Source organism: Capra hircus, chromosome 19 (assembly GCF_001704415.2).
Source record: "Capra hircus breed San Clemente chromosome 19, ASM170441v1, whole genome shotgun sequence".
Classification (NCBI taxonomy): Eukaryota; Metazoa; Chordata; class Mammalia; order Artiodactyla; family Bovidae; genus Capra; species Capra hircus.
Window position 1 is genome coordinate 54,242,248 of NC_030826.1, and position 23,065 is coordinate 54,265,312.

At 43.7% G+C, this 23,065-nt stretch overlaps 3 protein-coding genes across 9 annotated transcripts in view; 1 reads left to right on the top strand and 2 right to left on the bottom strand.

Annotated features, from left to right (window-relative positions):
- Nucleotides 1-13,680, bottom strand: part of MFSD11 (major facilitator superfamily domain containing 11) — a 29,885-nt gene extending 16,205 nt beyond the window's left edge. The window contains exons 1-8 of one of the 2 annotated variants that reach the window (XM_018063724.1): nt 13,575-13,680; nt 13,122-13,295; nt 12,589-12,644; nt 7,551-7,658; nt 6,923-7,002; nt 6,718-6,814; nt 3,326-3,384; nt 2,651-2,795 (exon numbers count right to left, since the gene is read on the bottom strand). In XM_018063724.1, coding sequence (XP_017919213.1) covers nt 2,651-2,795; nt 3,326-3,384; nt 6,718-6,814; nt 6,923-7,002; nt 7,551-7,658; nt 12,589-12,644; nt 13,122-13,217 — 641 coding nt within the window. In that variant the 5' untranslated portion in view covers nt 13,218-13,295; nt 13,575-13,680. The other variant, XM_018063725.1, reaches the window with a different exon arrangement.
- Nucleotides 13,662-18,058, top strand: SRSF2 (serine and arginine rich splicing factor 2). Of its 4 annotated transcripts, XR_001919627.1 has the most exons (5): nt 13,662-14,793; nt 15,024-15,334; nt 15,610-15,713; nt 16,345-16,452; nt 16,969-18,058. XR_001919627.1 is itself a non-coding variant. In XM_018063729.1 (3 exons), the coding sequence occupies exons 1-2, from the start codon at nt 14,432-14,434 to the stop codon at nt 15,325-15,327; spliced, it is 666 nt and encodes a 221-aa protein (XP_017919218.1). In that variant the 5' UTR covers nt 13,664-14,431; the 3' UTR covers nt 15,328-15,334; nt 16,345-18,038. The 4 variants fall into 4 exon arrangements, 1 of the variants encoding a protein (XP_017919218.1); XR_001919625.1 differs by having other exon boundaries at nt 16,345-18,038; XR_001919626.1 differs by lacking the exon at nt 15,610-15,713 and having other exon boundaries at nt 13,664-14,793.
- Nucleotides 17,209-22,928, bottom strand: METTL23 (methyltransferase like 23). 3 transcript variants are annotated; one of them, XM_005694106.3, is made up of 5 exons: nt 22,540-22,922; nt 19,880-19,984; nt 18,352-18,589; nt 18,188-18,272; nt 17,209-18,037 (listed from the first exon to the last, which is right to left on the bottom strand). In XM_005694106.3, exons 2-5 carry the CDS (start codon nt 19,961-19,963, stop codon nt 17,863-17,865), a joined length of 582 nt encoding a protein of 193 aa, XP_005694163.1. In that variant the 5' UTR covers nt 19,964-19,984; nt 22,540-22,922; the 3' UTR covers nt 17,209-17,862. The 3 variants fall into 3 exon arrangements, 2 of the variants coding, with proteins under 2 accessions (XP_005694163.1, XP_013827799.1); XR_001919628.1 differs by having other exon boundaries at nt 17,950-18,037; nt 18,196-18,272; nt 22,540-22,928; XM_013972345.2 differs by lacking the exon at nt 22,540-22,922 and having other exon boundaries at nt 19,897-19,968.

Here is a 23,065-nt window from a genome sequence, read left to right on the forward strand (position 1 = left end):
AAAGCAACTATCCTTCAATTAAAAATAAATTAAATTTAGAAAAAAAACAAAAACCACACCTCATGCCATCCCTGGAAGCGAGTACTCTGTAGACTCCATTTAATGATAGTACCCTCACCTTGTACTTGGATAAGATTGGGTGGTGGTGGTGGTGTTTTAGCTGCTCAGTCGTATCCAACTCTTTGTGACCCCATGGACTGCAGCCTGCCAGGCTCCTCTGTGATTTCCCAGGCAAGAATACTGGAGCAGGTCGCCACTGCCTTCTCCAGGGGATCTTCCCAACCCAGGGATTGAACCTGCGCCTCCTGCTTGGCAGGTGGGTTCATTACCACAGAGCCACCAGGGTGGATATATTATTTAACACTCCAGGCCCCAAATAAGTAGGAACTGATTTGTAGGCTATAGACTATTGAAATAAAATCAACTCACTGTAAATCATTCAGAGTGGACTCCACTTTATGGAACCTTTAAAGTCAGACCCCACGCATGTCCTCAGTGCCTTCCGATCATATCAAGAACAAAATCAAAAAAACAATAATAAAACAAAATCCAAACTCCTGCCATATCCTGATGCAGTCATCTTGCTCCCACTTGCACTGAGCACATCCCGCGGGCCCTCCAACAGCCACCACACTCCCTTCCACACCTGGCCTTTGTTGCAACAGACATCAGCTGATCTTCACACCTTCTCACCACCCTGCTCTCCACCACCTCCCCCTCTCACTGTCTGGTAGAACTCACTCTGCTGTTTTCTTAACATGCATGGTGACTACCAGCCCGTCTACAATTTTCATAAGAAGAGGGACTTCTCTGTCTTGCTCATTACTTCTTCCCTACCTTTTGGAAGACGGCTGGTGCATGCATGGTGCTCTTTATAGAATAAAGACATAGAAGTTTCAAGATTGGGAAGACAATTCAGGAAGAGAGAAAGATCTACAAGGTGGAGCAGAACCACTCCGCACTGCACCTTATGACAGTTACATGCTCCTTTATCTAGCAATGAAGTTCCCTGAACACAGGGATGGACTGTATTTGTCTTCACAGCCCCTAACATTTGCTGAATGAATGTTGAATTTTTGCTAAATTTGTGTCATTTGGAGCCCCCTTCTCCAATATCCATTGGTTTACGCTTTTAAAAATATGTGATATATATATATATGTATACTCGTATAAACACCTCTCTTTTGCTTGGAACAGTGCAAATTCTGAATGCTTAATGATCCTGTGACTGGAGAATTTTATGCCCTTTTGGGGCTTTAAAAAGGCAGCACAGAAAGTTCAATGCAAAATTTTTAACAACAGATAAAATTCTATAAGGCAAGATTCACAATTTATCAATTCACGTAACACAAGAGTGGTAAAGACTTCTTATTCCCCTTTCTTCAAATCTAGATAATGACCTGCAGAGAAATCACCTGCAAGGTTTTAGATAGTTTCACTTACAACTTAAACAGGCCTCTGCTTTCAGCGGCAGGACCTGGGAAAGGGGCAGAAGGCGCCATGTCTGGCCTTGAAGATGGCAAGCAGCCGCTGAAGCAGCCCAAGAACCAGGCCGAGGGGATGGATGAGGAAGATAAGAGATTCAAGCAGAAACGGAAAGAAGAGGTCTCAGGGAATGGCCCCCTGGCCACAAGTGGAATTAAGAAATCTATTAAAAAGCAAGCTGTTCCTCGTGCCTGAGGAAATAAAGGCCCTTAATTCCATTCCTATTTAAACATCTGGATTTCCAGCTATGGCATCTGTTGCCACCTATAGCTAGAATGAAGTGTTGTTTTAGAGGCTGCTGTACATTTAAAAATAAACTTTTGTAAAAAAAATAATAATAACATGGGACTTCCCTGGTGGTCCAGTGGCTAAGACTCCATGCCCCCAATGCAGAGGACCTGGGTTCAATCCCTGGTCAGGAAACTAGATCCCACATGCCACAACTAAAGAACCCACATGCCACAACTAAAAATCCCTGCATGCCGCAGCTAAAAAATCCCGCATGCCGCAGCCAAGATTTCACATACTGCAACTAAGACCCAGCACAGCCAAATACATAAGAAATATGCTCAAGGTTACTCACAGTTTTTAGAAAAACAGGACTATGTACTTATTTCCCTGCAGGGATGATGTCAGTGGAAACTACCATCATAGGTTAGTGCAAAATCCAGAGCATGGGTGTAACCACGGCTCATCTATGATGACTGTTGGTGGCCTTGCCACTCACTTGTACCACATGATTGGAAATTTTTAAGCCTGGATCCAAGAAAGTGACTGAGGACTATTTTCTATTTAACTTTATGAGCCCATATGCTCACACATTAAAACACAGAAGATGTCTGCTGAACTGTAGGAGGAAATTGAGACCTAGAGAAAGTCAGGGGAACACTGCTACTGTCCAGGGTCACACAGGATGTGACCTGGGATGAGACTAAAATCCCTCCACAAACCTTTTAGCTACCTCCCCCACCTCTATCTTCCTTTCCCTTCTTCCTCCCTGACAGCTCCTCTTTATCTTCTTTCTCTGCTTATTTGCTTTAAAACTTTCCCCTCATGTCTGCCCAATGCTGGATATCAGTTAGGGCTATAACAGGTTTGTAATTTCTAGACTGTTATCTATTCAAAATATAGCTTTAAATAGAAAGGAATGTTTCCAACTTCTTACTCGTTGATGTCCAAGTCCTGGTCATCAGAAGATTCATCTTCTCCCAGGACATTTTCAGAATCTGGTTTCCGAATGAGAAAGAAAAGTACTGTCCCCACAAGGCTAATCACTGTTAGGGCGATAAACACTGTTCTTCGGTCACTCTCTAGGGAGAAAAAAGAAGTTGAAAGTAGACAGCACTAGCCACACAAACAATTCCAGAGTCAGTATCACGTTCAGTATTTTGTTTATAACTATTCACATACTTTATCACTAATTTTACTGCATCAGTAAAAACCTAGGACAAAGAGATAAATAGGATGCATCCACCTCTGTCTTTCAGATAGAGAAATACTAATAAGCCAAAAGAAAAACAGCATAAGAACTTAATCATATTCTTTTAATCAGAGTATAGACAAAACAACTGAATTAAAAACTCTTTTGACAACTGATTAGTCTACCCACACATATACAATCTTCTCCCACACTTTGAGATGCTACTTGAAGCACAGTCACAAGCTGTAAATCCTAGTATAATAATATAATCCAAGGGAAGATATTAAAAGCAAAAATCTGAGAGGACTTAAGAGTACCAACGTTCACTAAAATAATCTGAACCAAGCATACTGGGAATTTTCATGGAACTGCTATTTTGCTTTGAATGTATCTGAATAAAGCACAGTGAATAAAACAAACCTGATATCTGAGTTTTCCCTTGCCAAGCAAAATATATGTAGAGATTTCCAAAGAACAAGCTGGGGGAAGAAAAGGAGGAAGAGGATGTTGGGAAGTTATTTTCATATTTATGGGCTTTAAAATAATTTTTCCATTCCTTGTTTTAAAAAAAAGAGAGAGAGAGGCCTTCACAATGAAGTTATCTACCTGCCCTAAGTCATTTAGAAGTACCGACTTCACCCTCTTTCTGAAAAACTCAACTGACCCAAAGGGAACTCAGTCTCCTTCCACATGACAGCAACCTGATTCAGAACTGGCTTCCAAAGACCTGACTCACTTTGAAACATGTGATGTATTGGAGTCTGGAAATGACACCCAGGAAACAAGTTTACTCTACCTCTAAAATTCTGTAAAGAACTGGTGAAAATATCAATGATTTCGTTAATCTGCATCTAATCAAATACTTTATTTAGCACTTTCCTTGGGAAAAAATCGGGCTTCCCTGATGGCTCAGCGGTGAAGAATCTACCTGCTATCCCTGGGTTGGGAAGATCCCCTGGAGAAGGAAATGGCAACCCACTCCTTTGTTGTATTCTTACCTGGGAAATCCCATGGACAGAGGAGACTGGCAGGGCTACATTCCTTGGGGTCACAAGAGTCAGACAGGACTGAGCGACTAAACAGCAACAGGGAAGGAATCATTCACTTACACTCCAGTTTCTTAATATACAACCCCTTAAAACAATATTCATATTTGTTAAGCCTTCAGTTCAGTTTAGTCGTTCAGTCGTGTCCAGCTCTTTGCGACTCCGAGGACTGCAGCATGCCATGCTTCCCTGTCCTTCACCAAATCCCAGAGCTTACTCAAACTTCTGTCCATAGAGTCAGTGATGCCTTCCAACCATCTCATCCTCTGTTGTTCCCTTCTCCTCCTGCCTTCAGTCTTTCCCAGTGAGTCAGCTCTTTGCATCAGGTGGTCAAAGTACTGGAGTTTCAGCTTCAGTATCAGTCCTTCCAATGAATATTCAAGACTGATTTTCTTTAGGATGGACTGGTTGGATCTCCTTGCAGTCCAAGGGGCTCTCAAGAGTGTTCTCCACAGTTCAAAAGCATCAATTCTTCAGCGCTCAGCTTTAAGGTCTCTCACATTCATACATGACTACTAGAAAAACCATAGCTTTGACTAGATGGACCTTCATTGGCAAAGTAATGTCTCTGCTTTTTAATATGCTGTCTAGATTGGTCATAGCTTTTCCTCCAAGGAGCAAGCATCTTTTCATTTCATGGCTGCAGTCACCAACTGCAGTGATTTTGGAGACCAAAAAAATAAAGTTTTTGATTCCACTGTTTCCCCATCTATTTGCCACGAAGTGATGGGACTGAATGCCATGATCTTAGTTTTCTGAATGTTGAGTTTTAAGCCAACTTTTTCACTCTCCTCTTTTACTTTCATCAAGAGGCTCTTCAGTTCTTCTTCGTTTTCTGCCATAAAGGTGGTGTCATCTGCATATCTGAGGTTATTGATATTTCTCCCAGCAATCTTGATTCCAGCTTGTGCTTCATCCAGTCCAGGATTTCTCTGCATATAAGTTAAATAAGCAGAGTGACAGTATGCAGCCTTGACGTACTCCTTTCCTGATTTGGAACCAGTCTGTTGTTCCGTGTCCAGTTCTAACTGTTGCTTCTTGACCTGCATACAGATTTCTCAAGAGACAGGTCAGGTGGTCTAGTATTTCCATCTCATTAAGAATTTTCCACAGTTTGTTGTGATCCACACAAAAGCTTTGGCATAGTCAATAAAGCAGTAGATGTTTCTCTGGAACTCTCTTGCTTTTTCGATGATCCAACGGATGTTGGCAATTTGATCTCTGGTTCCTCTGCCTTTTCTAAATCCAGCTTGAACATCTGGAAGTTCATGGTTCACGTACTGTTGAAACCTAGCTTAGAGAATTTTGAGCATTACTTTGCTAGTGTGTGAGATGGGTGCTGGTAATGCTTCCTAAGGCCCACTTGACTTCGTATTCCAGGATGTCTGGCTCTAGGTGAGTGATCACACCATTGTCGTTAACTGGGTCATGAAGATCTGTTTTGTATTGTTCTTCTGTATATTCTTGCCACCTCTTCTTAATATCTTCTGCTTCTGTTAGGTCCATACCATTTCTGTCCTTTATTGTGCCCATCTCTGCAATGAAATGTTCCCTTGGTATCTCTAATTTTCTAGTCTTTCCCATTCTATTGTTTTCCTCTATTTCTTTGCACTGATCACTGAGGAAGGCTTTCTTATCTCTCCTTGATATTCTTTGGAATTCTGCATTCAAATGGCCATATCTTTCCTTTTCTCCTCTGCCCTAAGCTTCTCTTCTTTTCTCAGCTATTTGTAAGACCTCCTTAGACAACCATTTTGCCTTTTTGCATTTCTTTTTTTTGTTAAGCCTTATCAAAGCCAAAATTTTAGGCATTTAGGATATGAGGGTAAATCCTCAGGACAGATTCCATGACAGCATGCCTGCTGTTGCTTTTTACTGTGGAAATATATAACATGCTGTATCCTTCAGTGGCCATAGAGTTAATCTCTGTTTGAAAATTTAATTGTTAACAGTTGTCAAGTAGCATAACTGGGTGGGAAGGACATGGCCTTTGGAATCTACATGATTGGATAAGTTACTTAACTTTTAGTTAAGCTTTTGTTGGAGATAATACCTTCTGATCACAGGAGATTGTAACTATTACTGAGATTAAAGAGCCCAGTAAGTAAGTAAAGTCACTGAGTCGTGTCCGACTCTTTGTGGACTGCAGCCCACCAGGCTCCTCAGTCCATGGGATTCTCCAGGCAAGAATACTGGAGTGAGTTGCCATTTCCTTCTCCAGAGGATCTTCCCGACCCAGGGATTGAACCCGGGTCTCCTGCATTGGAGGCAGATGCTTTAACCTCTGAGCCACCAGGGAAGCCCTAAAGAGCCTAGTAGTATGTAAGATATATACAAAGTATGCATGCCTGCAAGTCACTTCAGTACTATCTGACTCTTTGTGACCCTATGGACTGTCAGGTTCCCCTGTCCACTGGTGTTCTCCAGGCAAGAATACTGGAGTGGGTATCATACACTTGCTCCACAGGATTGAACCCAATCCACATTGGCAGGCGGGTTCTTTACCAGTGAGCCACCTAAAGTATAGTAAATGCTATATACATTATGGTTAATATTATTTTCCATTTGCTAATAATAAATTTCAGTGAGGTAGATCCATGCATCTTTAAGTAATCCCATAAAATTTTAAATCTCTATGACATGTACCTAGGAACTTAACTCGTGTAAAAAGAAGATCTGAGCTCTCAACACAATCGGGATCTAACAAAATGGTCTGACCAAAAAAAAAAAAAATTATAGAAAAGATGGAGCCATAAGAATTATTACCTAAATTGTAAGAGCGCCCAGAAAATTCCACTGTTTCTCCCAATAGTGTGCTCATCTGAATTTATTGTCAGGCAGTTTCCTTGTGCTGTCCAAAGTACTAAAATTCAAATCAAGAGTTTATCAAGGGAATGAAAGCATTTAGCTTTATATATTAAACATATAAACAATACTCTTAGACTCAGAAAATAGAAATCAAAATGCTTACCAGCAGCTGCAATTCCAATGAAAACAGAGGCTGTGTAGAAGGACCACGGGAAAGGCTGGATAAAAACGGCAATGTACATGCTAAAATATAACAGGTCAACGTATTACAGTCAAACAATACCTGAAACAGAATGTCAATTATGCCTTCTAGGAATCAGTTCTGAGGGATCTCTTCTTTCAAAATTCAAGCTGTAAAGGGCTTCTCCAGTGTTGGAAAAAAGAGGACGAATGTCATTTCTTAACTTACTATTTCAAATTTGTGAACTCAGACATTGAATGAAGGTTTGCAACTGGCCTTCGCCAAACAGCTCAGCACACAGTGGGACTACAGTTCTGTATCCCAGAAAAAATTTAATTCCCATTAATTTACTTAAGATTATTACTTGAGTTCTTTTCAAGCCTATAGAAAGGTTTTTGGATATTATATATATTAGTGGCAAAAAAAAGCAAATATACACAAATCCCATCACTTTAAAACAATAGTACCACTAAGCATCAAGAGCCAAAACTCTAAAATGCTACCTATAATCTATTCCAATCAAGTCAGCAAGTTCAAAGCACAAGTTTACTATGTGCTTGAAAGAAGCTGAAGGCATGCTAATTAAATGAAAGAAAACGGGATTACTTACCTGTAAAATAAACCACTAGCAAACATAGAGAGTTGAGGTCCTACAATAGCAACCACTGATGGTGTAATCAAATTTGAAGCAGAGAACACTCCATAAATAATTGCCATGCTGCACACATAACATACAAAAGGGGGAAAAAAAAAACTCTTGAAACACTGTCTCAAAGCTCAATTTTTTTCAAACCTAATTAGAGTCTACAGTTTTGTTTTTTTTTGTAATAACCACTCATATTATTTAGTCAGAATTCATAACTACTTCCTTACACTGAATGTCACATTAAAGTTTTCACTTGTTCAAAATATTGAAGTCCTGTCAAATGAAAAGAATCAGTCTGCCTTGGACAATATGAATTTTAATGTACCAGTGAATTATTATAGCAGCTAACACAACTCCATGAAGAACATATTATTTTTTATGGAAAAGAGAAGTGAAATACAGAGGGGTCAAGCAACTTGTCAAAAGTACAGCTGGACAGCTAGTCAGTTGTGGAACCAGAATCTCATCCCTGGGAATCTGATTCCAGAGGCCCTCATCAACCAGTCTGCCCTACAGATTTAGCTGACAACTCCTGGCAGTGGGATGAAATCTCACTGCTATAAATAATCATGTAGCTATAACTTGTTTAAACCAAAATTTATTTAACTCAACATAATGGCTCACTCTTGAGAGTCCCTTGGACTGCAAGCGGATCCAACCAGTCCATCCTAAAGGAGATCAGTCCTGGGTGTCCAATGGTAGGACTGATGTTGAAGCTGAAACTCCAATATGTTGGCCACATGATGCGAAGAGCTGACTCATTTGAAAAGACCCTGATGCTGGGAAAGATTGAGGGCAGGAAAACGGGATGATAGAGGATGAGATGGTTGGATGGCATCACTGACTCAATGCACATGGGTTTGGGTGGACTCCGAGGAGTGGTGATGGACAGGGAGGCCTGGCATGCTGCACTTCAATTCAGTTCAGTTCAGTTGCTCAGTCGTGTCCAACTCTTTGCAACCCCACAAATCGCAGCACACCAAGCCACTCTGTCCATCATCAACTCCCGGAGTTCACTCAGACTTATGTCCATTGAGTTGGTGATGCCATCCAACCATCTCATGCTCTGTCGTCCCCTTCTCCTCCTCCGCCCAATCCCTCCCAGCATCAGGGTCTTTTCCAATGAGTCAACTCTTCACATGAGGTGGCCAAATTATTGGAGTTTCAGCTTTAGCATCAGTCCTTCCAATGAATAGCCAGGACTGATCTCCTTTAGGATGGACTGGTTGGATCTCCTTGCAGTCCAAGGGACTCTCAAGAGTCTTCTCCAACACCACAGTTCAAAAGCATCAATTCTTTGGTGCTCAGCTTTCTTCACAGTCCAACTCTCACATCCATACCTGACCACTGGAAAAAGCATAGCCTTGACTAGATGGACCTTTGTTGGCAAGGTAATATCTCTGCTTTTCAATATGCTATCTAGGTTGGTCATAACGTTTCTTCCAAGGAGTAAGCGTCTTTTAATTTCATGGCTGCAATCACCATCTGCAGTGATTTTGGAGCCCAAAAAAATAAAGTCTGACACTGTTTCCACTATTTCCCTATCTATTTCCCATGAAGTGATGGGACCAGTTGCCATGATCTTTGTTTTCTGAATGTTGAGCTTTAAGCCAACATTTTCCGCTCTCCTCTTTCACTTTCATCAAGAGGCTTTTTAGCTCCTCTTCACTTTCTGCCATAAGGGTGGTGTCATCTGCATATCCAAGGTTACTGATATTTCTCCCAGCAATCTTGATTTCAGCTTGTGCTTCTTCCAGCCCAGCATTTCTCATGATGTACTCTGCATGTAAGTTAAATAAACAGGGTGACAATACACAGCCTTGACGTACTCCTTTTCCTATTTGGAACCAGTCTGTTGTTCCATGTCCAGTTCTAACTGTTGCTTCCTGACCTGTACACAGATCTCTCAAGAGGTATTCCCATCTCTTTCAGAATTTTCCAGTTTATTGTGATCCACACAAAGGCTTTGGCATAGTCAATAAAGCAGAAATAGATGTTTTTCTGGAACTTTCTTGCTTTCTTGATGATTCAGCGGATGTTGGCAATTTGATCTCCGGTTCCTCTGGCCTTTTCTAAAACCAGCTTGAACATCTGGAAGTTCACAGTTCATGTACTACTGAAGCCTGGCTTGGAGAATTTTGTAGTGCTGTGGTTCATGGGGTCAAAAAGAGTCGGACACGACTGAGCAACTGAACTGAACTGAATGGTTCACTTGAACATTATTCAGCTACTGCAGACCTGGTCCCAGTATACATGTAGCAAAGTGTGACTAACACCATTTCAAAAGTTTATAAGCCACTATTTATAAATCCAAAGTAAATCATTCTTTAGCTTGTATGAATTTCTCAAATACCAATGGTTCTTTCACCTGTTCTTTACAATATATATATGAAGAAAACACATTAGTAAAAATTGTGATATTATTATTCAGTTCAGTTCAATCACTCCGTCGTGTCTGACTCTTTGCGACCCCATGAATTGCAGCACGCCAGGCCTCCCTGTCCATTACCAACTCCTAGAGTTCACTCAGACTCACGTCCATCGAGTCAGTGATGCAATCCAGCCATCTCATCCTCTGTCATCCCCTTCTCCTCCTGCCCCCAATTCCTCCCAGCATCAGAGTCTTTTCCAATGAGTCAACTCTTCGCATGAGGTAGCCAAAGTATTGGAGTTTCAGCTTTAGCATCATTCCTTTCAAAGAAATCCCAGGGTTGATCTCCTTGCAGTCCAAGGGATTCTCAAGAGTCTTCTCCAACACCACAGTTCAAAAGCATCAGTTCTTCGGTGTTCAGCCTTCTTCACAGTCCAACTCTTACATCCATACACGACCACTGGAAAAACCATAGCCTTGAGTAGACGGACCTTTGTTGGCAAAGTAATGTCTCTGCTTTTGAATATACCATCTAGGTTGGTCGTAACTTTTCTTCCAAGGAGTAAGCGTCTTTAGTCACTTAGAAAAATGGACATTAACATTCTTATGCTCTCAAGTATTATACATAAGATCAGGTTTAGGTTAGATAACAAAAAACCAAATAAGAAGAGTTGAGGAGGGTGGGAGGGGGAGCTGACCACAATCTAACATTTCAGTTCAGTTCAGTTCAGTCCAGTCGTGTCCGACTCTTTGCAACCCCATGAATCGCAGCACGCCAGGCCTCCCTGTTCATCACCAACTCCCGGAGTTCACTCAGACTCACGTCCATAGAGTCGGTGATGCCATCCAGCCATCTCATCCTGGGTCGTCCCCTTCTCCTCCTGCCCCCAATCCCTCCCAGCATCAGAGTCTTTTCCAATGAGTCAACTCTTCGCATGAGGTGGCCAAAGTACTGGAGTTTCAGCTTCAGCATCATTCCTTCCAAAGAAATCCCAGGGCTAATCTCCTTCAGAATGGACTGGTTGGATCTCCTTGCAGTCCAAGGGACTCTCAAGAGTCTTCTCCAACACCACAGTTCAAAAGAATTCTTCGGCGCTCAGCCTTCTTCACAGACTAACTCTCACATCCATACATGACCACAGAAAAAACCATAGCCTTGACTAGACGGACCTTAGTTGGCAAAGTAATGTCTCTGCTTTTCAATATACTATCTAGGTTGGTCATAACTTTTCTACCAAGGAGTACGCGTCTTTAAATTTCATGGCTGCAATCACCATCTGCAGTGATTTTGGAGCCCCCAAAAAATAAAGTCTGACACTGTTTCCACTGTTTCCCCATCTGTTCCCCATGAAGTGATGGGACCGGATGCCATGATCTTCGTTTTCTGAATGTTGAGCTTTAAGCCAACTTTTTCGCTCTCCTCTTTCACTTTCATCAAGAGGCTTTTTAGCTCCTCTTCACTTTCTGCCATAAGGGTGGTGTCATCTGCATATCCAAGGTTACTGATATTTCTCCCAGCAATCTTGATTTCAGCTTGTGTTTCTTCCAGTCCACCGTTTCTCATGATGTACTCTGCATAGAAGTTAAATAAGCAGGGTGACAATATACAGCCTTGACGTACTCCTTTTCCTATTTGGAACCAGTCTGTTGTTCCATGTCCAGTTCTAACTGTTGCTTCCTGACCTGCATACAGATTTCTCAAGAGGCAGGTTAGGTGGTCTGGTATTCCCATCTCTTTCAGAATTTTCCACAGTTTATTGTGATCCACACAGTCAAAGGCTTTGGCATAGTCAATAAAGCAGAAATAGATGTTTTTCTGGAACTCTCTTGCTTTTTCCATGATCCAGCGGATGTTGGCAATTTGATCTCTGGTTCCTCTGCCTTTTCTAAAACCAGCTTGAACTCAGGGAGTTCACGCTTCATGTATTGCTGAAGCCTGGCTTGGACAATTTCGAGCATTACTTTACTAGCATGTGAGAATGCAAAAGAATGCTCAAACTACCGCACAATTGCACTCATCTAACATTTAACCATAGAGAAATTAAGAAATCTGTTTGTGTTTATATGCATGTATGAGTTACATTCCCAACTTCAATCACAATGTACTAGTGACCTATGAAGAGCTTTTCACTTCATTTTCTCCACCTGTAAAATTGCCACTAAACACCTTAAACACCTTAACTGAAATCTAAAAGCTCCTGATGACAGTATATTAATAATTATGAAATTAGAAAAACAAGAAGACCAACAAATATTTCAAGAGTCTTATAAAATATCCTCTGTTTAGCATTGGGAAGATGTAATTATGACAATACCTGAGTGCGTATTAAATGCCAGCCACTCTGCTAAGTGCTTTACACACATTAACCTGAGCAAGGAAACTGACCACATAGAAGCAATTTCCTAAAATACCACAGCAATTAAGTTTTGAACCTCCTATTTCAAACTCAGTGTCTAATTCTACTTGAAACCTAAACTCATCACCTTTATCACATTATGTTCCCCTAAACAGTCTAGATACAGAGAAGAAAAAACAATCCAATCACAGCATCTTATGTTGTCTGTGACTCTGATGAACTTTTAAGCAATTTCTAGGATATACAAAGTAGAACCAATTATACAGTACGATACCTGGTATATCCACTGCCATGAAAATCTGTACTATTTAGGCTCCTGATGACAGTTTGCTGTGTAGAAAATAAAACTAATCAATGAAAACGTTTTGTAACCTCCCTCCCCCTCAGAAAATCTGTCTCCAAGTAGTGAGAATGAAGTAAAAATTCAAGATGCTGGATACTTAATACAGAAATCCCAAGAGGAGAGAAGGGAAAGGAGTACAGAATGGAAAGCAAACCAAAGGCGGGCAGGTCAGGTGGGGAGGGCTGAAGACCATCTATAACTAGGCTTCACGTTTATTCCCTTAACTGTCCAAGTACTAATATAGTCCTTAATACAGATAACAAAAATGAATAGGTCAATATATAAACCCCAAATCAGATCAGAGAAATAAACGACCCGAGATGAAATCAAATCTTATCATGGAAAGCGAGGAAGTGTTAGGTGACAAAATAAAAGGTGAAACTTTAGCGTACTATTAGACATAATCATTTTTGGAATGCATTATGACAAACACTGCAAAGGAGGGAGAACAAAGTCCAACTCACCGCTACATTTCCACAAGTCTGAAAGGCGGTGAAGATAAACATAAAGGCAATTCCTAAAATAATGATGTTGAAAAGCTTTTTAGATTCCGGGGACATTTTGGCTCAACTCTGCTGGAGGTCAGCAGTACCCCAGGGCAGTCAGTCAGCTCTCCTCCAGGTGAACCCACTGCAATCCTGGGAGAAGAAATGAGATGGTGAGAGGAGGCAGATCCAGGAGCAGGGCAGCCAAGCTGTCAACTTCCAGGTCTTGGAGTAGAATCCGAGGCTTAGGGTGAAGTTCTCCCCACAGGCTTAGCTAGGACCTTCCTAACACACGATTCGAGTAGGGAAGGACCCAACACCTTGAGAAGAGGAAAGAACGCTGCTGCTCCAAGTTGAGGAGCCAAGAGACAATCAGGAGTCAAGGGCGAGATGTAGCAGCCGGCACGGCCCCGCCGCCTTGCCCTGACTCACCTCAGGTCAGGCGACTCGGTCACCTGACCGCAGCCGAGACGCCGGCCGCTAGGCTCGCTGGGAATTGTAGTCCAGGGCGGCCGGGGAAGCGCAAGCTCGCGGCTAGGGCTCCCGCATCCACTCGGAGGGAGCAGGGAGGACCTCGAGGGCTCCGGAAAGGCGGAGGCTAAAATGTGGAACCCAGCGAAGGAGTCAGGAATTGAGGAAGGAGGCCTGGATGCCGCGAAGCCGGTCTGAGGAGACGGAAACACAGAGGGGCAAGGTGAAGGAATACCCCTTAACGGAGAGGGCGGAGGTTCCAGCAGCAAAACTGAGAGATTAGAAACTGGCACGAAAAGAAGGCGGAGCCCAGCAGGGGAGCCCCTCCCTTTCCTCCTGTCACAACGGGCCTCGCAGCCGGAAGGAGCGTTTCGCGGGCTTTCCAACTGTCGGCCAATCCCGCTCCCCCTCCCAGCAGCAGTGACTCCGCGCTTTTCGACCCGCCCGCCGACTCTGCGCAAGCGCGCCGGACAGGGGCGGGGCGCGTGGCAGGGACGTTGAGGGGCGGGGTGAGATGAGCCAATCAGAAGATTCATTTCCGGGTGGCGCGGGCGCCATTTTGTGAGGAGGGATATAAACGGGCGCTGCAGCCGCCGCCGGCCCAGTTGCTTCTCTGGTGGAGTCGGTTGGGCCTTTCTCTTGTAGACGTTTCCAGTTCGGCCTTTCCAAACGTCTCCACGCGGAAACCAACCGCCAGGAAAGAGGCGCGGCGTCGAGCCGAGCTAACCTGAGGAAACCGCTGCCGCTGCAGCCGCGCTCGCGGGCCCGCCGGGGCGTTAGTTCGCCGGCGCGCAGCCCCGGCCCGACTCTCCAGAGCCATGAGTTACGGTCGCCCGCCTCCCGATGTGGAGGGCATGACCTCCCTCAAGGTGGATAACCTAACCTACCGCACCTCGCCCGACACCCTGAGGCGCGTGTTCGAGAAGTACGGGCGCGTCGGCGATGTGTACATCCCGCGGGACCGCTACACCAAGGAGTCCCGCGGCTTCGCCTTCGTCCGCTTCCACGACAAGCGCGATGCCGAGGACGCCATGGATGCCATGGACGGAGCCGTACTGGACGGCCGCGAGCTGCGGGTGCAAATGGCGCGCTACGGCCGCCCCCCGGATTCGCACCATAGCCGCCGGGGCCCCCCGCCCCGCAGGTACGGGGGCGGCGGCTACGGACGTCGGAGCCGCAGGTAAGCACGCGGGCGTCGCGGCCGGGGCTCCGGGAGGGCCTGGCTGACTCACAAAGGCCTACGGGGACACGTGGTGGCGGTCGGGCCGAGTCGGCGGGGCGCGGGAGGGCGGGGACCCGGGCTCGCGACCAGGGAAATGGCGTCTGGCGGCGAGATAATGGCGGCCTGGGCGGGCGGGAGCACGCGGGCGGGGCCGCCGAACCCTGACGCGCCGCTGTCCCTGTCCGCAGCCCTAGGCGGCGTCGCCGCAGCAGATCCCGGAGTCGGAGCCGGTCCAGGTCCCGGAGTCGATCTCGCTACAGCCGCTCCAAGTCCCGGTCCCGCACTCGCTCAAGATCGCGATCCACCTCCAAGTCCAGATCGGCGCGAAGATCCAAGTCCAAGTCCTCGTCGGTCTCCAGATCTCGCTCGCGGTCCAGATCCAGGTCTAGGTCCAGGAGTCCTCCACCCGTGTCCAAGAGGGAATCCAAGTCCAGGTCGCGATCCAAGAGTCCTCCCAAGTCTCCGGAAGAGGAAGGAGCGGTGTCCTCTTAAGCAAATGGTAAGGTTCGTGCGACTCCGAGACTTCACGGCCCGAATTCAGAAATGGGGTTTGAAGTAGTTGTTTTGTTCCGTATTAACATAAAATTGGCTCCTGATGTTAGGAGTACTGCTCTGAGCTAACTCGGCTTTGGGAGTTATACTGAAGAGGGGTCTGCAGAAAGGATGTGTATAAAGCTTAGATAATGGCTGTTTCATGAACTGTTTTGAGACCTATTAATGAAAATGACTATTTCTTGCTGTTTTTATCCAACGTCTGCATTTTCCCCTTTAAAGCTGCGGTCTCCTGTTTGATAAAAGAATATTGGCCAGTATTGCAGATTTTAACTGATTTGGCTGATCCTCCAGGGACCAGTTTCTGTGGGCGTGTATTGGAGCAGGTTTGTCTTTAAATGTTAAAGATGCACTATCCTCTTAGAGAAAACAATCAGTTCAACTATTGTTGTACTGACTGGGACTTCATATTTTAATGGATGTGGCAAACGAATTGTGAAAAAGAAGCAATGAACTTTTGGAATCAAAAGTTTACAGGTATTGATTGCACTGGGTGGGGAAAGGATAGTGTGTCTTTAACTCTCAAATTGTTTGGTCCTATTTTTTAAAAGGAAAGGGCCCTAAGTAGCTCAGATGTTAAAGCATTCTAAAATGCCAGTGGTTTCATTTGAAAACTAAAAACTTAAAATATACTGACTAATTGTTTTGTTTGGATACAGCCCAACCCTCCCCCCTCCTTTTTTTTTTTTTCCTACTTTTTTATCCCCCCTTACCATTTTTCACCTTGGTCATTTGGCCAAGAATACATAACATAAACACACATTTTTAGTGCTGATGGTAACCTTTGTGAAAGTTTCCTAATTGGGCCTTTAAAAAAATGGATAATGGCTGGTTGGAACCTTTCTGTAACCTACTGGTTTCACCAGATCCTTAGTAAGTACTGAAATTGAAACCATGTGCACTTTTGGTGATTTTGTTAATGGAAGGTAAACTGAGCTTGTTTCTTTTCAAACCTAGATGTGTCGACAAGCAACATAAAGAAGGACTTGGGGGAAAGGACCACTTACCTGGTAGTACTCAGTCCATCAGAAGAGTCCTTGGAACAAGCAACTGGCTATTGAAAAGGTTATTTTGTAACATTTTGTCTAACTTTTTACTTGTTTTAAGCTTTGCCTCAGGTGGCAAACTCATTTTATGTGCCATTTTTTTTTGCTGTTATTCAAATTTCTTGTAATTTAGTAAGGTGAACGACTTCAGATTTCATTATTGACTTGGATATTTGAGGTAAATTTTCCTTTTTGTTTATATAGTGCTGACTTTTTTTGTTTGGAATTAAACAGATTGGTAACCTAATTTGTGGCCTCCTGACTTTTAAGGAAACGTGTGCAGCCATTACACACAGCCTAAAGCTGTCAAGAGATTGACTCAACATTGCCTTCCTACCTTAAAATTAAAAACCTACAAAAGTTGGTGTAAATTTATTTGTATATGTTATTTACCTTCAGGTCTAAATGGTAAACAGAACCCAAATTTGTATAAAGACTTTTCAGGTGAAAAGACTTGATTTTTATTTTTTTTTTGGGAAGGATTGTTTACCAAACACAATTCTAATCTCTTCTCTTATGTATTTTTGTGCACTAGGCGCAGTTGTGTAGCAGTTGAGTAATGCTGGTTAGCTGTTAAGGTGGCGTGTTGCAGTGCAGAGTGCTTGGCTGTTTCCTGTTTTCTCCTGATTGCTCCTGTGTAAAGATGCCTTGTCGTGCAGAAACAAATGGCTGTCCAGTTTATTAAAATGCCTGACAACTGCACTTCCAGTCACCCGGGCCTTGCATATAAATAATGGAGCATACAGTGAGCACATCTAGCGATGATAAATACACCTTTTTTTTTTTTTCTTCCTCTTCCCCCCAAAATGGTAAATCTGATCATCTTCATGTACGAACTTAAAATATGGAAAATGTTAAGGAAGCAAACAAATGGTTTGTAATTTTGTAAGTACTTATAACATGGTGTATCTTTTTGCTCATGAATATTCTGTACTATAGCCATTGTTTCTGTAGTTTAATTAAAACGTTTTCTTGGTGTTAGCTTTTCTCAGAATATGTGTTGATCTTTTTTCCCCTCTCATTTATTTGAAAGACCTGTGCAATTATCTTGTGAATGTTACTGACTGTATAGAATGAAAGTGAATGTTTGGTAGTTGACTTCCCGCCCCCCCCCCCCCCAAGTTAAAAAGTGGAAATGCCAGGTCAGCACCTACTCTCCTCAATGCTCTAAGGTAGCACTTTGTTAAAAGTTGAATAACCCCCTTCTTATAACCTAATTTATGCCCTATTTTTAATAATTTAGGAACAATCCAGGTCCTTTTTATTATAGTTATAATTTTTTGTCTTAATGGTTATGTGACCCATCAATCTAAAGCCAGCAGATCTGACCATCTTCAAACCCACTGTACTCAAGAAGCTGAAGTGGTCTGAGTCACATAGTTGGCTTGCCAGGTTTCTGAGCAGTATTGACATTGTCCCGAAACAGTTTTTAGGTGTAATTCAGATTGTCCTTTGCAAAGGAGATGACCAGCATTTCAACAGTATGTCTTCCTGGAAGGGCAGATTCTGCTATATCTTCTTTGTCTGCACCAAAAGACTCCAGAGGAATATGGACACATTTCATGTCCCACTTGTAGAGCAAAGCTTCAAGTGACCAGTCAGCACTGAAAAAAATAAATTACTTTTAAAAAATCAAGCTTTTCTTGTTTTACTTTAGATATGTTCTCATTTTATCCTTAAGTTAGACACTGAATCAGTAGTAAGGCTTGCATTAACTTTAATAAAACTGGGAGTAAACCACAATTCAGGCTTACCTTCTTACCTGATAAGTAGACCATAATTTCACTTTGGGGTTCTTCTGCATCAAAAAGTAAACGGTAGTTAGAATGTCCTCAAAGTCTGGGAAGAAAAGACTTATTAATAGACTTAATTTCATTGTATCTGTGGTTAAATTGACTTGAGAAGAAAAAAAATTTACCTTCTGGTTCAAAGAATACATCAGATGCAAGAATAATGTCTTGTGGTGGTAGAGCCAGAAGATCCCGAGATACATGACCCCAGGTGAGTCCTACAACATGGACTTGAGGCAGATTATTCATTTGGCAGCTTTGCTGACAGATTTCTAGGCAGTGAGGCAACTCTGAACTGTCTGACAGTGTAACTTCAGCACCACATTTTGCAGCCACAATTCCTGGAAGGCTCACTCCAGCACCAATCTAATAAGTTTAAAGGTTTTGCTTAGAACTGCAACAAGTTGTGGATCTTGGCAAATGATTTCTCATTTCATGCTTGCGTTGGCCTTTTAAGTACAGGGTCTTTGTGTAAATTTGAATTTTCCATGTCTATAAAACACCATTCAACACTGCTTTACTTCCTTTAAACTTATGACAGTTCTAACTGGGTCAAAAGAGTTGGTCTATTTCACCATTTTAAAGGGCCCTCAACTGCAACTACAGGTTTGAACTGGGAGGCTCTGTAACTAGGACTCTGCAGTCCAGTTTCTTGAGTCAGGATGTGGGAACAACCACCTGTTTTACGTGGATTTTGAGTTTTGTGGAGGGTGGGTGCTCCAATCACTGAGCTGTTTGAGGATCAACCATTTCCAAATGGGACCATATCTTGAGCAGTTCCATTGTTTAGGATGTCCAGGGCATTATAGCACTATAGTGACCTTCAGTCACTTTAGTTCTCATGATCTATAAGGAGCTCCTAATTATACCAGGTCTCTAGAAGCTCAGTGGGTGATTTGAATGTACAACCAGCCATTAAGTTGCTACCAATTTTAAGTAACATGGCTAAAGTCTGACAGGTCTACAGCATGACTTTACTTGAGGGGATTTTTCCAGTTGGGTCTTTAGAGCAGCAAAGAACTTAAACATACTTTGCATAATACCAAGAAGTCCCTTCATAAACATTACTATTGCTATGGATTGAAACATACTTCCTGTTCAAGGATCAGCACTCAAGATTCCCAACCTTTTTTGAGTAGCTAAAAACCGTCACTACTTTGAGCCCGAATTATGCACCAAATGCCTTCATTTCATTTACATGCTTTTGCAAAAGATAAATGTCCTTAAGCTTCTGATTTGTCTTCAGCCTTTGGGTTTAAGCATAGTACCATTTCTGCAAATGACTTAAGTTTACTTCTGTAAGCCTTCAGCAGTCTTAAGCCAGGTGGAGTAGTGAGAAAGCACTGGATACATTTTAAAACTAATTTCAAGATTTCCAAAGATGAAAGCGGTTTTTCAAGAAAGGCTGCAGTGGTATAGTAGAGCCTGGATGACCCTGTTGGGACACCCTAGAAAGATGGCCTCAAAGACTGCTTCCACGCCAAGATTCCTTAAGATTAGTCAATGGTTTTCACTTACACTTGAAAAAGTGTTTTTAACCCACCTGCCATGGAGACTGGCCACATCATCCCTGACTTAAAAATATCTAACAAAACCCAATAACCAGCATACAGACTTATAATCTAGGATTTTTGCAAACCTCAAGGGCACTTTTACCTCTAAGACAGCCTTGCCTGGCAGAGATCCTCTGTGAAACCACAAGTACTGGGCCAGGACCACAGCACAGGGCCAAACATACATTCCATATTGAAGATGCAGGACCTGAAAAGAAATTTTTCGTATCCCATAAATAACAACATAAACAACATGCTGGAAGTCAGAATATTTATACAACAGTTACTGAGTGCCTGGCACTGGCATCCATTACAAAAATGACAATTCTTTGTTCTCTAGTTTACCTCCTATGGGTGGGTAACTGAAGTGAAAGTCGCTCAGTCATGTCTGACTCTGCCACCCCTGGACTATAGTCCATGGAATTGTCCAGGCCAGAATACTGGAGTGGGTAGCCTTTCCCTTCTCCAGGGGATCTTCCCAGCACAGGCCTCCCACATTGTAGGCAGATTCTTCACCAGCTGAGCCACAAGGGAAGCCCAAGAATATTGGAGTGGGTAGCCTATCCTTTCTCCAGTGGATCTTCCCGACCCAGGAATTGAACCAGGGTCTCCACTGAAGCAACTTAGCAGCAGCAGCAACTCCTGCATTGCAGGTGGATTCTTTTACCAACTGAGCCATCAGAGAAGCTCCTTGCGTGGGGGAGAGGGAATATAAAACTATAACACAATGTGATAAGCACTTTTTTTCCTTTTTGTGATAAGCATTCTTTTACTCAACTAGAATTTATCCAGGGCCTGAGTGGCTTGTGGCTTAGTGGCTATTTTAGGCTAAGGATGTAACTCATGGAATATGTGTGTGTGTCTGTGTGTGTGTATCTTACTGTGGAGAGACAACAAGCAAATATTTTCAGTAACAATGCTACCAGCACAGTGTAATAGGGTGATGTGAGAGTAATGGGGGTGGGCAGTGACCACAAAGTGGTTGCTCAAGATAGGGAGAGGATGATTCAGGCAAAGGCCAAGTCCTCTCCCAGGGCCCTCTCCCTGGCAGTGTGGGCCTGAGGGCTGGTGGCAGGGTTGCATAGTACAAGCATAGGTCAGAGGGGAAGCAAAGACCAGACTTGTGGTGTCTTGTAGGCCATGGGAAGTTTAGCTTTTTATTTAAGTGCAGTGAGAAGATACTGGAGGGTTTTAAGCTAGGCATAACCTGGTAATGGGGTAATGGGCTTCCCTGGTGGCTCAGGTGGTAAAGAAGCCACCTGCAATGCAGAAGGCCAGGCTTTGATCCCTGGGTTGGGAAGATCCCCTGGAGAAGGAAATGATTACCTACTCCAGTACTCTTGCTGGGAAATCGCCTGGACAGAGGAAGCTGGCGGGCTACAGCCCATGGGGTCACAAAGAGACAAAACTGAGCAATAGCACAAGCAGGAACGTGCTAATGCTAAGGAGGAACAGGGTGGTTCTAGGATGGCATCTCAGATGAGGTCTGAGTAGAGCTGTCCTGGAGTTAGGAAGGCAGGCAACTTGTAAAGCAGTTGGGGAGGCACTGAATCATGAGGATGGTATTTAGGGAGGCAAGGTAACAGCTCACAACTCTGGAATAAGCCTGCCTGAGTTCAAACTTGAGAAAGGTAATTTATCAATACTAGCTGTGTGACCTCACTCAAGTTATTTAACCTGTGCTTCAGTTTCCTCAACTGCAAAACACTATCTTCATAGAATGTCAGGAAAATTCAATGAAAACTAGTTAGTACAAAGTATACAAAGTTAGTGACTGTTAAACTGCAAAACTGCGAGTCTGTTTCGTAAAGGGTGCCCCTGCCAGGGTGATAGGCTGAAAAGGTAAAAATATCAAAGGTGAAGGAACTGAAGGTCTGAACATAATCATTCAATACACTCAACAAAAATATTGGTGACTAGGCTGCACTTGCCCACTGAAATGGCCCACTCTTGTCTGTGGAGTGTGTTTCTAAGTAAATACACTTCTTACCTAAAAAAATATACTAGGTGTGAATAAAACAAAAATGCCTGCCCTGGTGGATTTTACCCTGGAGTACAATGAAGGAGTTCTGATCTGAAGTGTGAGTTATCCAGATTTAGGTAATTAAAGAAAAAAGACATATCTTCAACAATACCCCATTACAACATTTTTTTAAAATTAAAGATGTATCTTTTCACAAGGTGTATCTTCACGCACTTCCTAAATCTGGGAAGAAATCCAAAGGAGAATTTTAACACGAAGGCTTTTAGAGACTGCCAGAAACGGATTCCACACCAGCCTTCAACTCTTAACCTGTTTCTCATATTCAAAACCGTTACCGCCAATGTCTACCCCACCAGCTGCTGTTAAAATCAAATGAAAAGCTGCAACGTGAAAATGCTTTGAAAAATAGGACGCATAAGAAATATATAATTGCTATTGAGAATTTGGGGGCAGCCATGAGCTGAAAGGAAGCAAGGCCAAGCCCCAGAAACTTTATTTGATCAATGAGTGTTGGAATCCCCTGTCCCAGATAAACCTCAGTTAACACGCCCTTCAACAAGATTAAAAAAATTAGGTGTCAAGAATGTCACTTTCCCAGCAAGAAGTATTAGGTATGGAGAGATTCCCCTTCTCGACATTTAATCTGCCAAAAGGCTTCATACCAAACCGTTTGGCTCTGCGGGTTCACCCGAAGGCTGAATGAAAAAGCCCCTGACCCCCTCCCCTATACCCGTCCCTACCGCCCCAAGGCAATTCCCGCCGGGTGCCTTGGCACACACCTGCGGGACGCACACCTCCAGTATGGCGCCCCCCTCATCTCCCAGACCCGGCCCCTGCGAGAACCGAAAGCGCTGGGCCCGGACCACTTGCCCTCGGAGGCCACCTTCGTCCGAAGAGGAGTCGGTGGCCTCCGTGCGGGCCGGGAGCAGGGGAGGGCGCCGGGCCGCCAGGCTGCCAAGCTGCACGCGCGAGGACCCCCGGGTCGGCTCAGGCCTTCTCCCCGTAGCACGTCAGGTCGTTACTACCCGACAGCAAGCGGGGGAAGCACCCCTCGAGCGACGAAACGACCACGCGGCGAGAACAGACCCCCACACCAGGCAAACGAGACACTGAGAACAGGTGGAGCGGGCGGCTAGCCGACCGGAAGAGAGCCAAAAAAGACACCTAGGGCGGCCGGAAGTGACCAACCGGAAGCGGGCGCGGGAGAGGCGGGGCCGCAACGAAGACTTAGTTCGACTGGGCTGACCTTCCCAACATGGTGGATATCCGGCCTGTGTGAGGGCTGGCCCCGGAGACGCAGAGGCC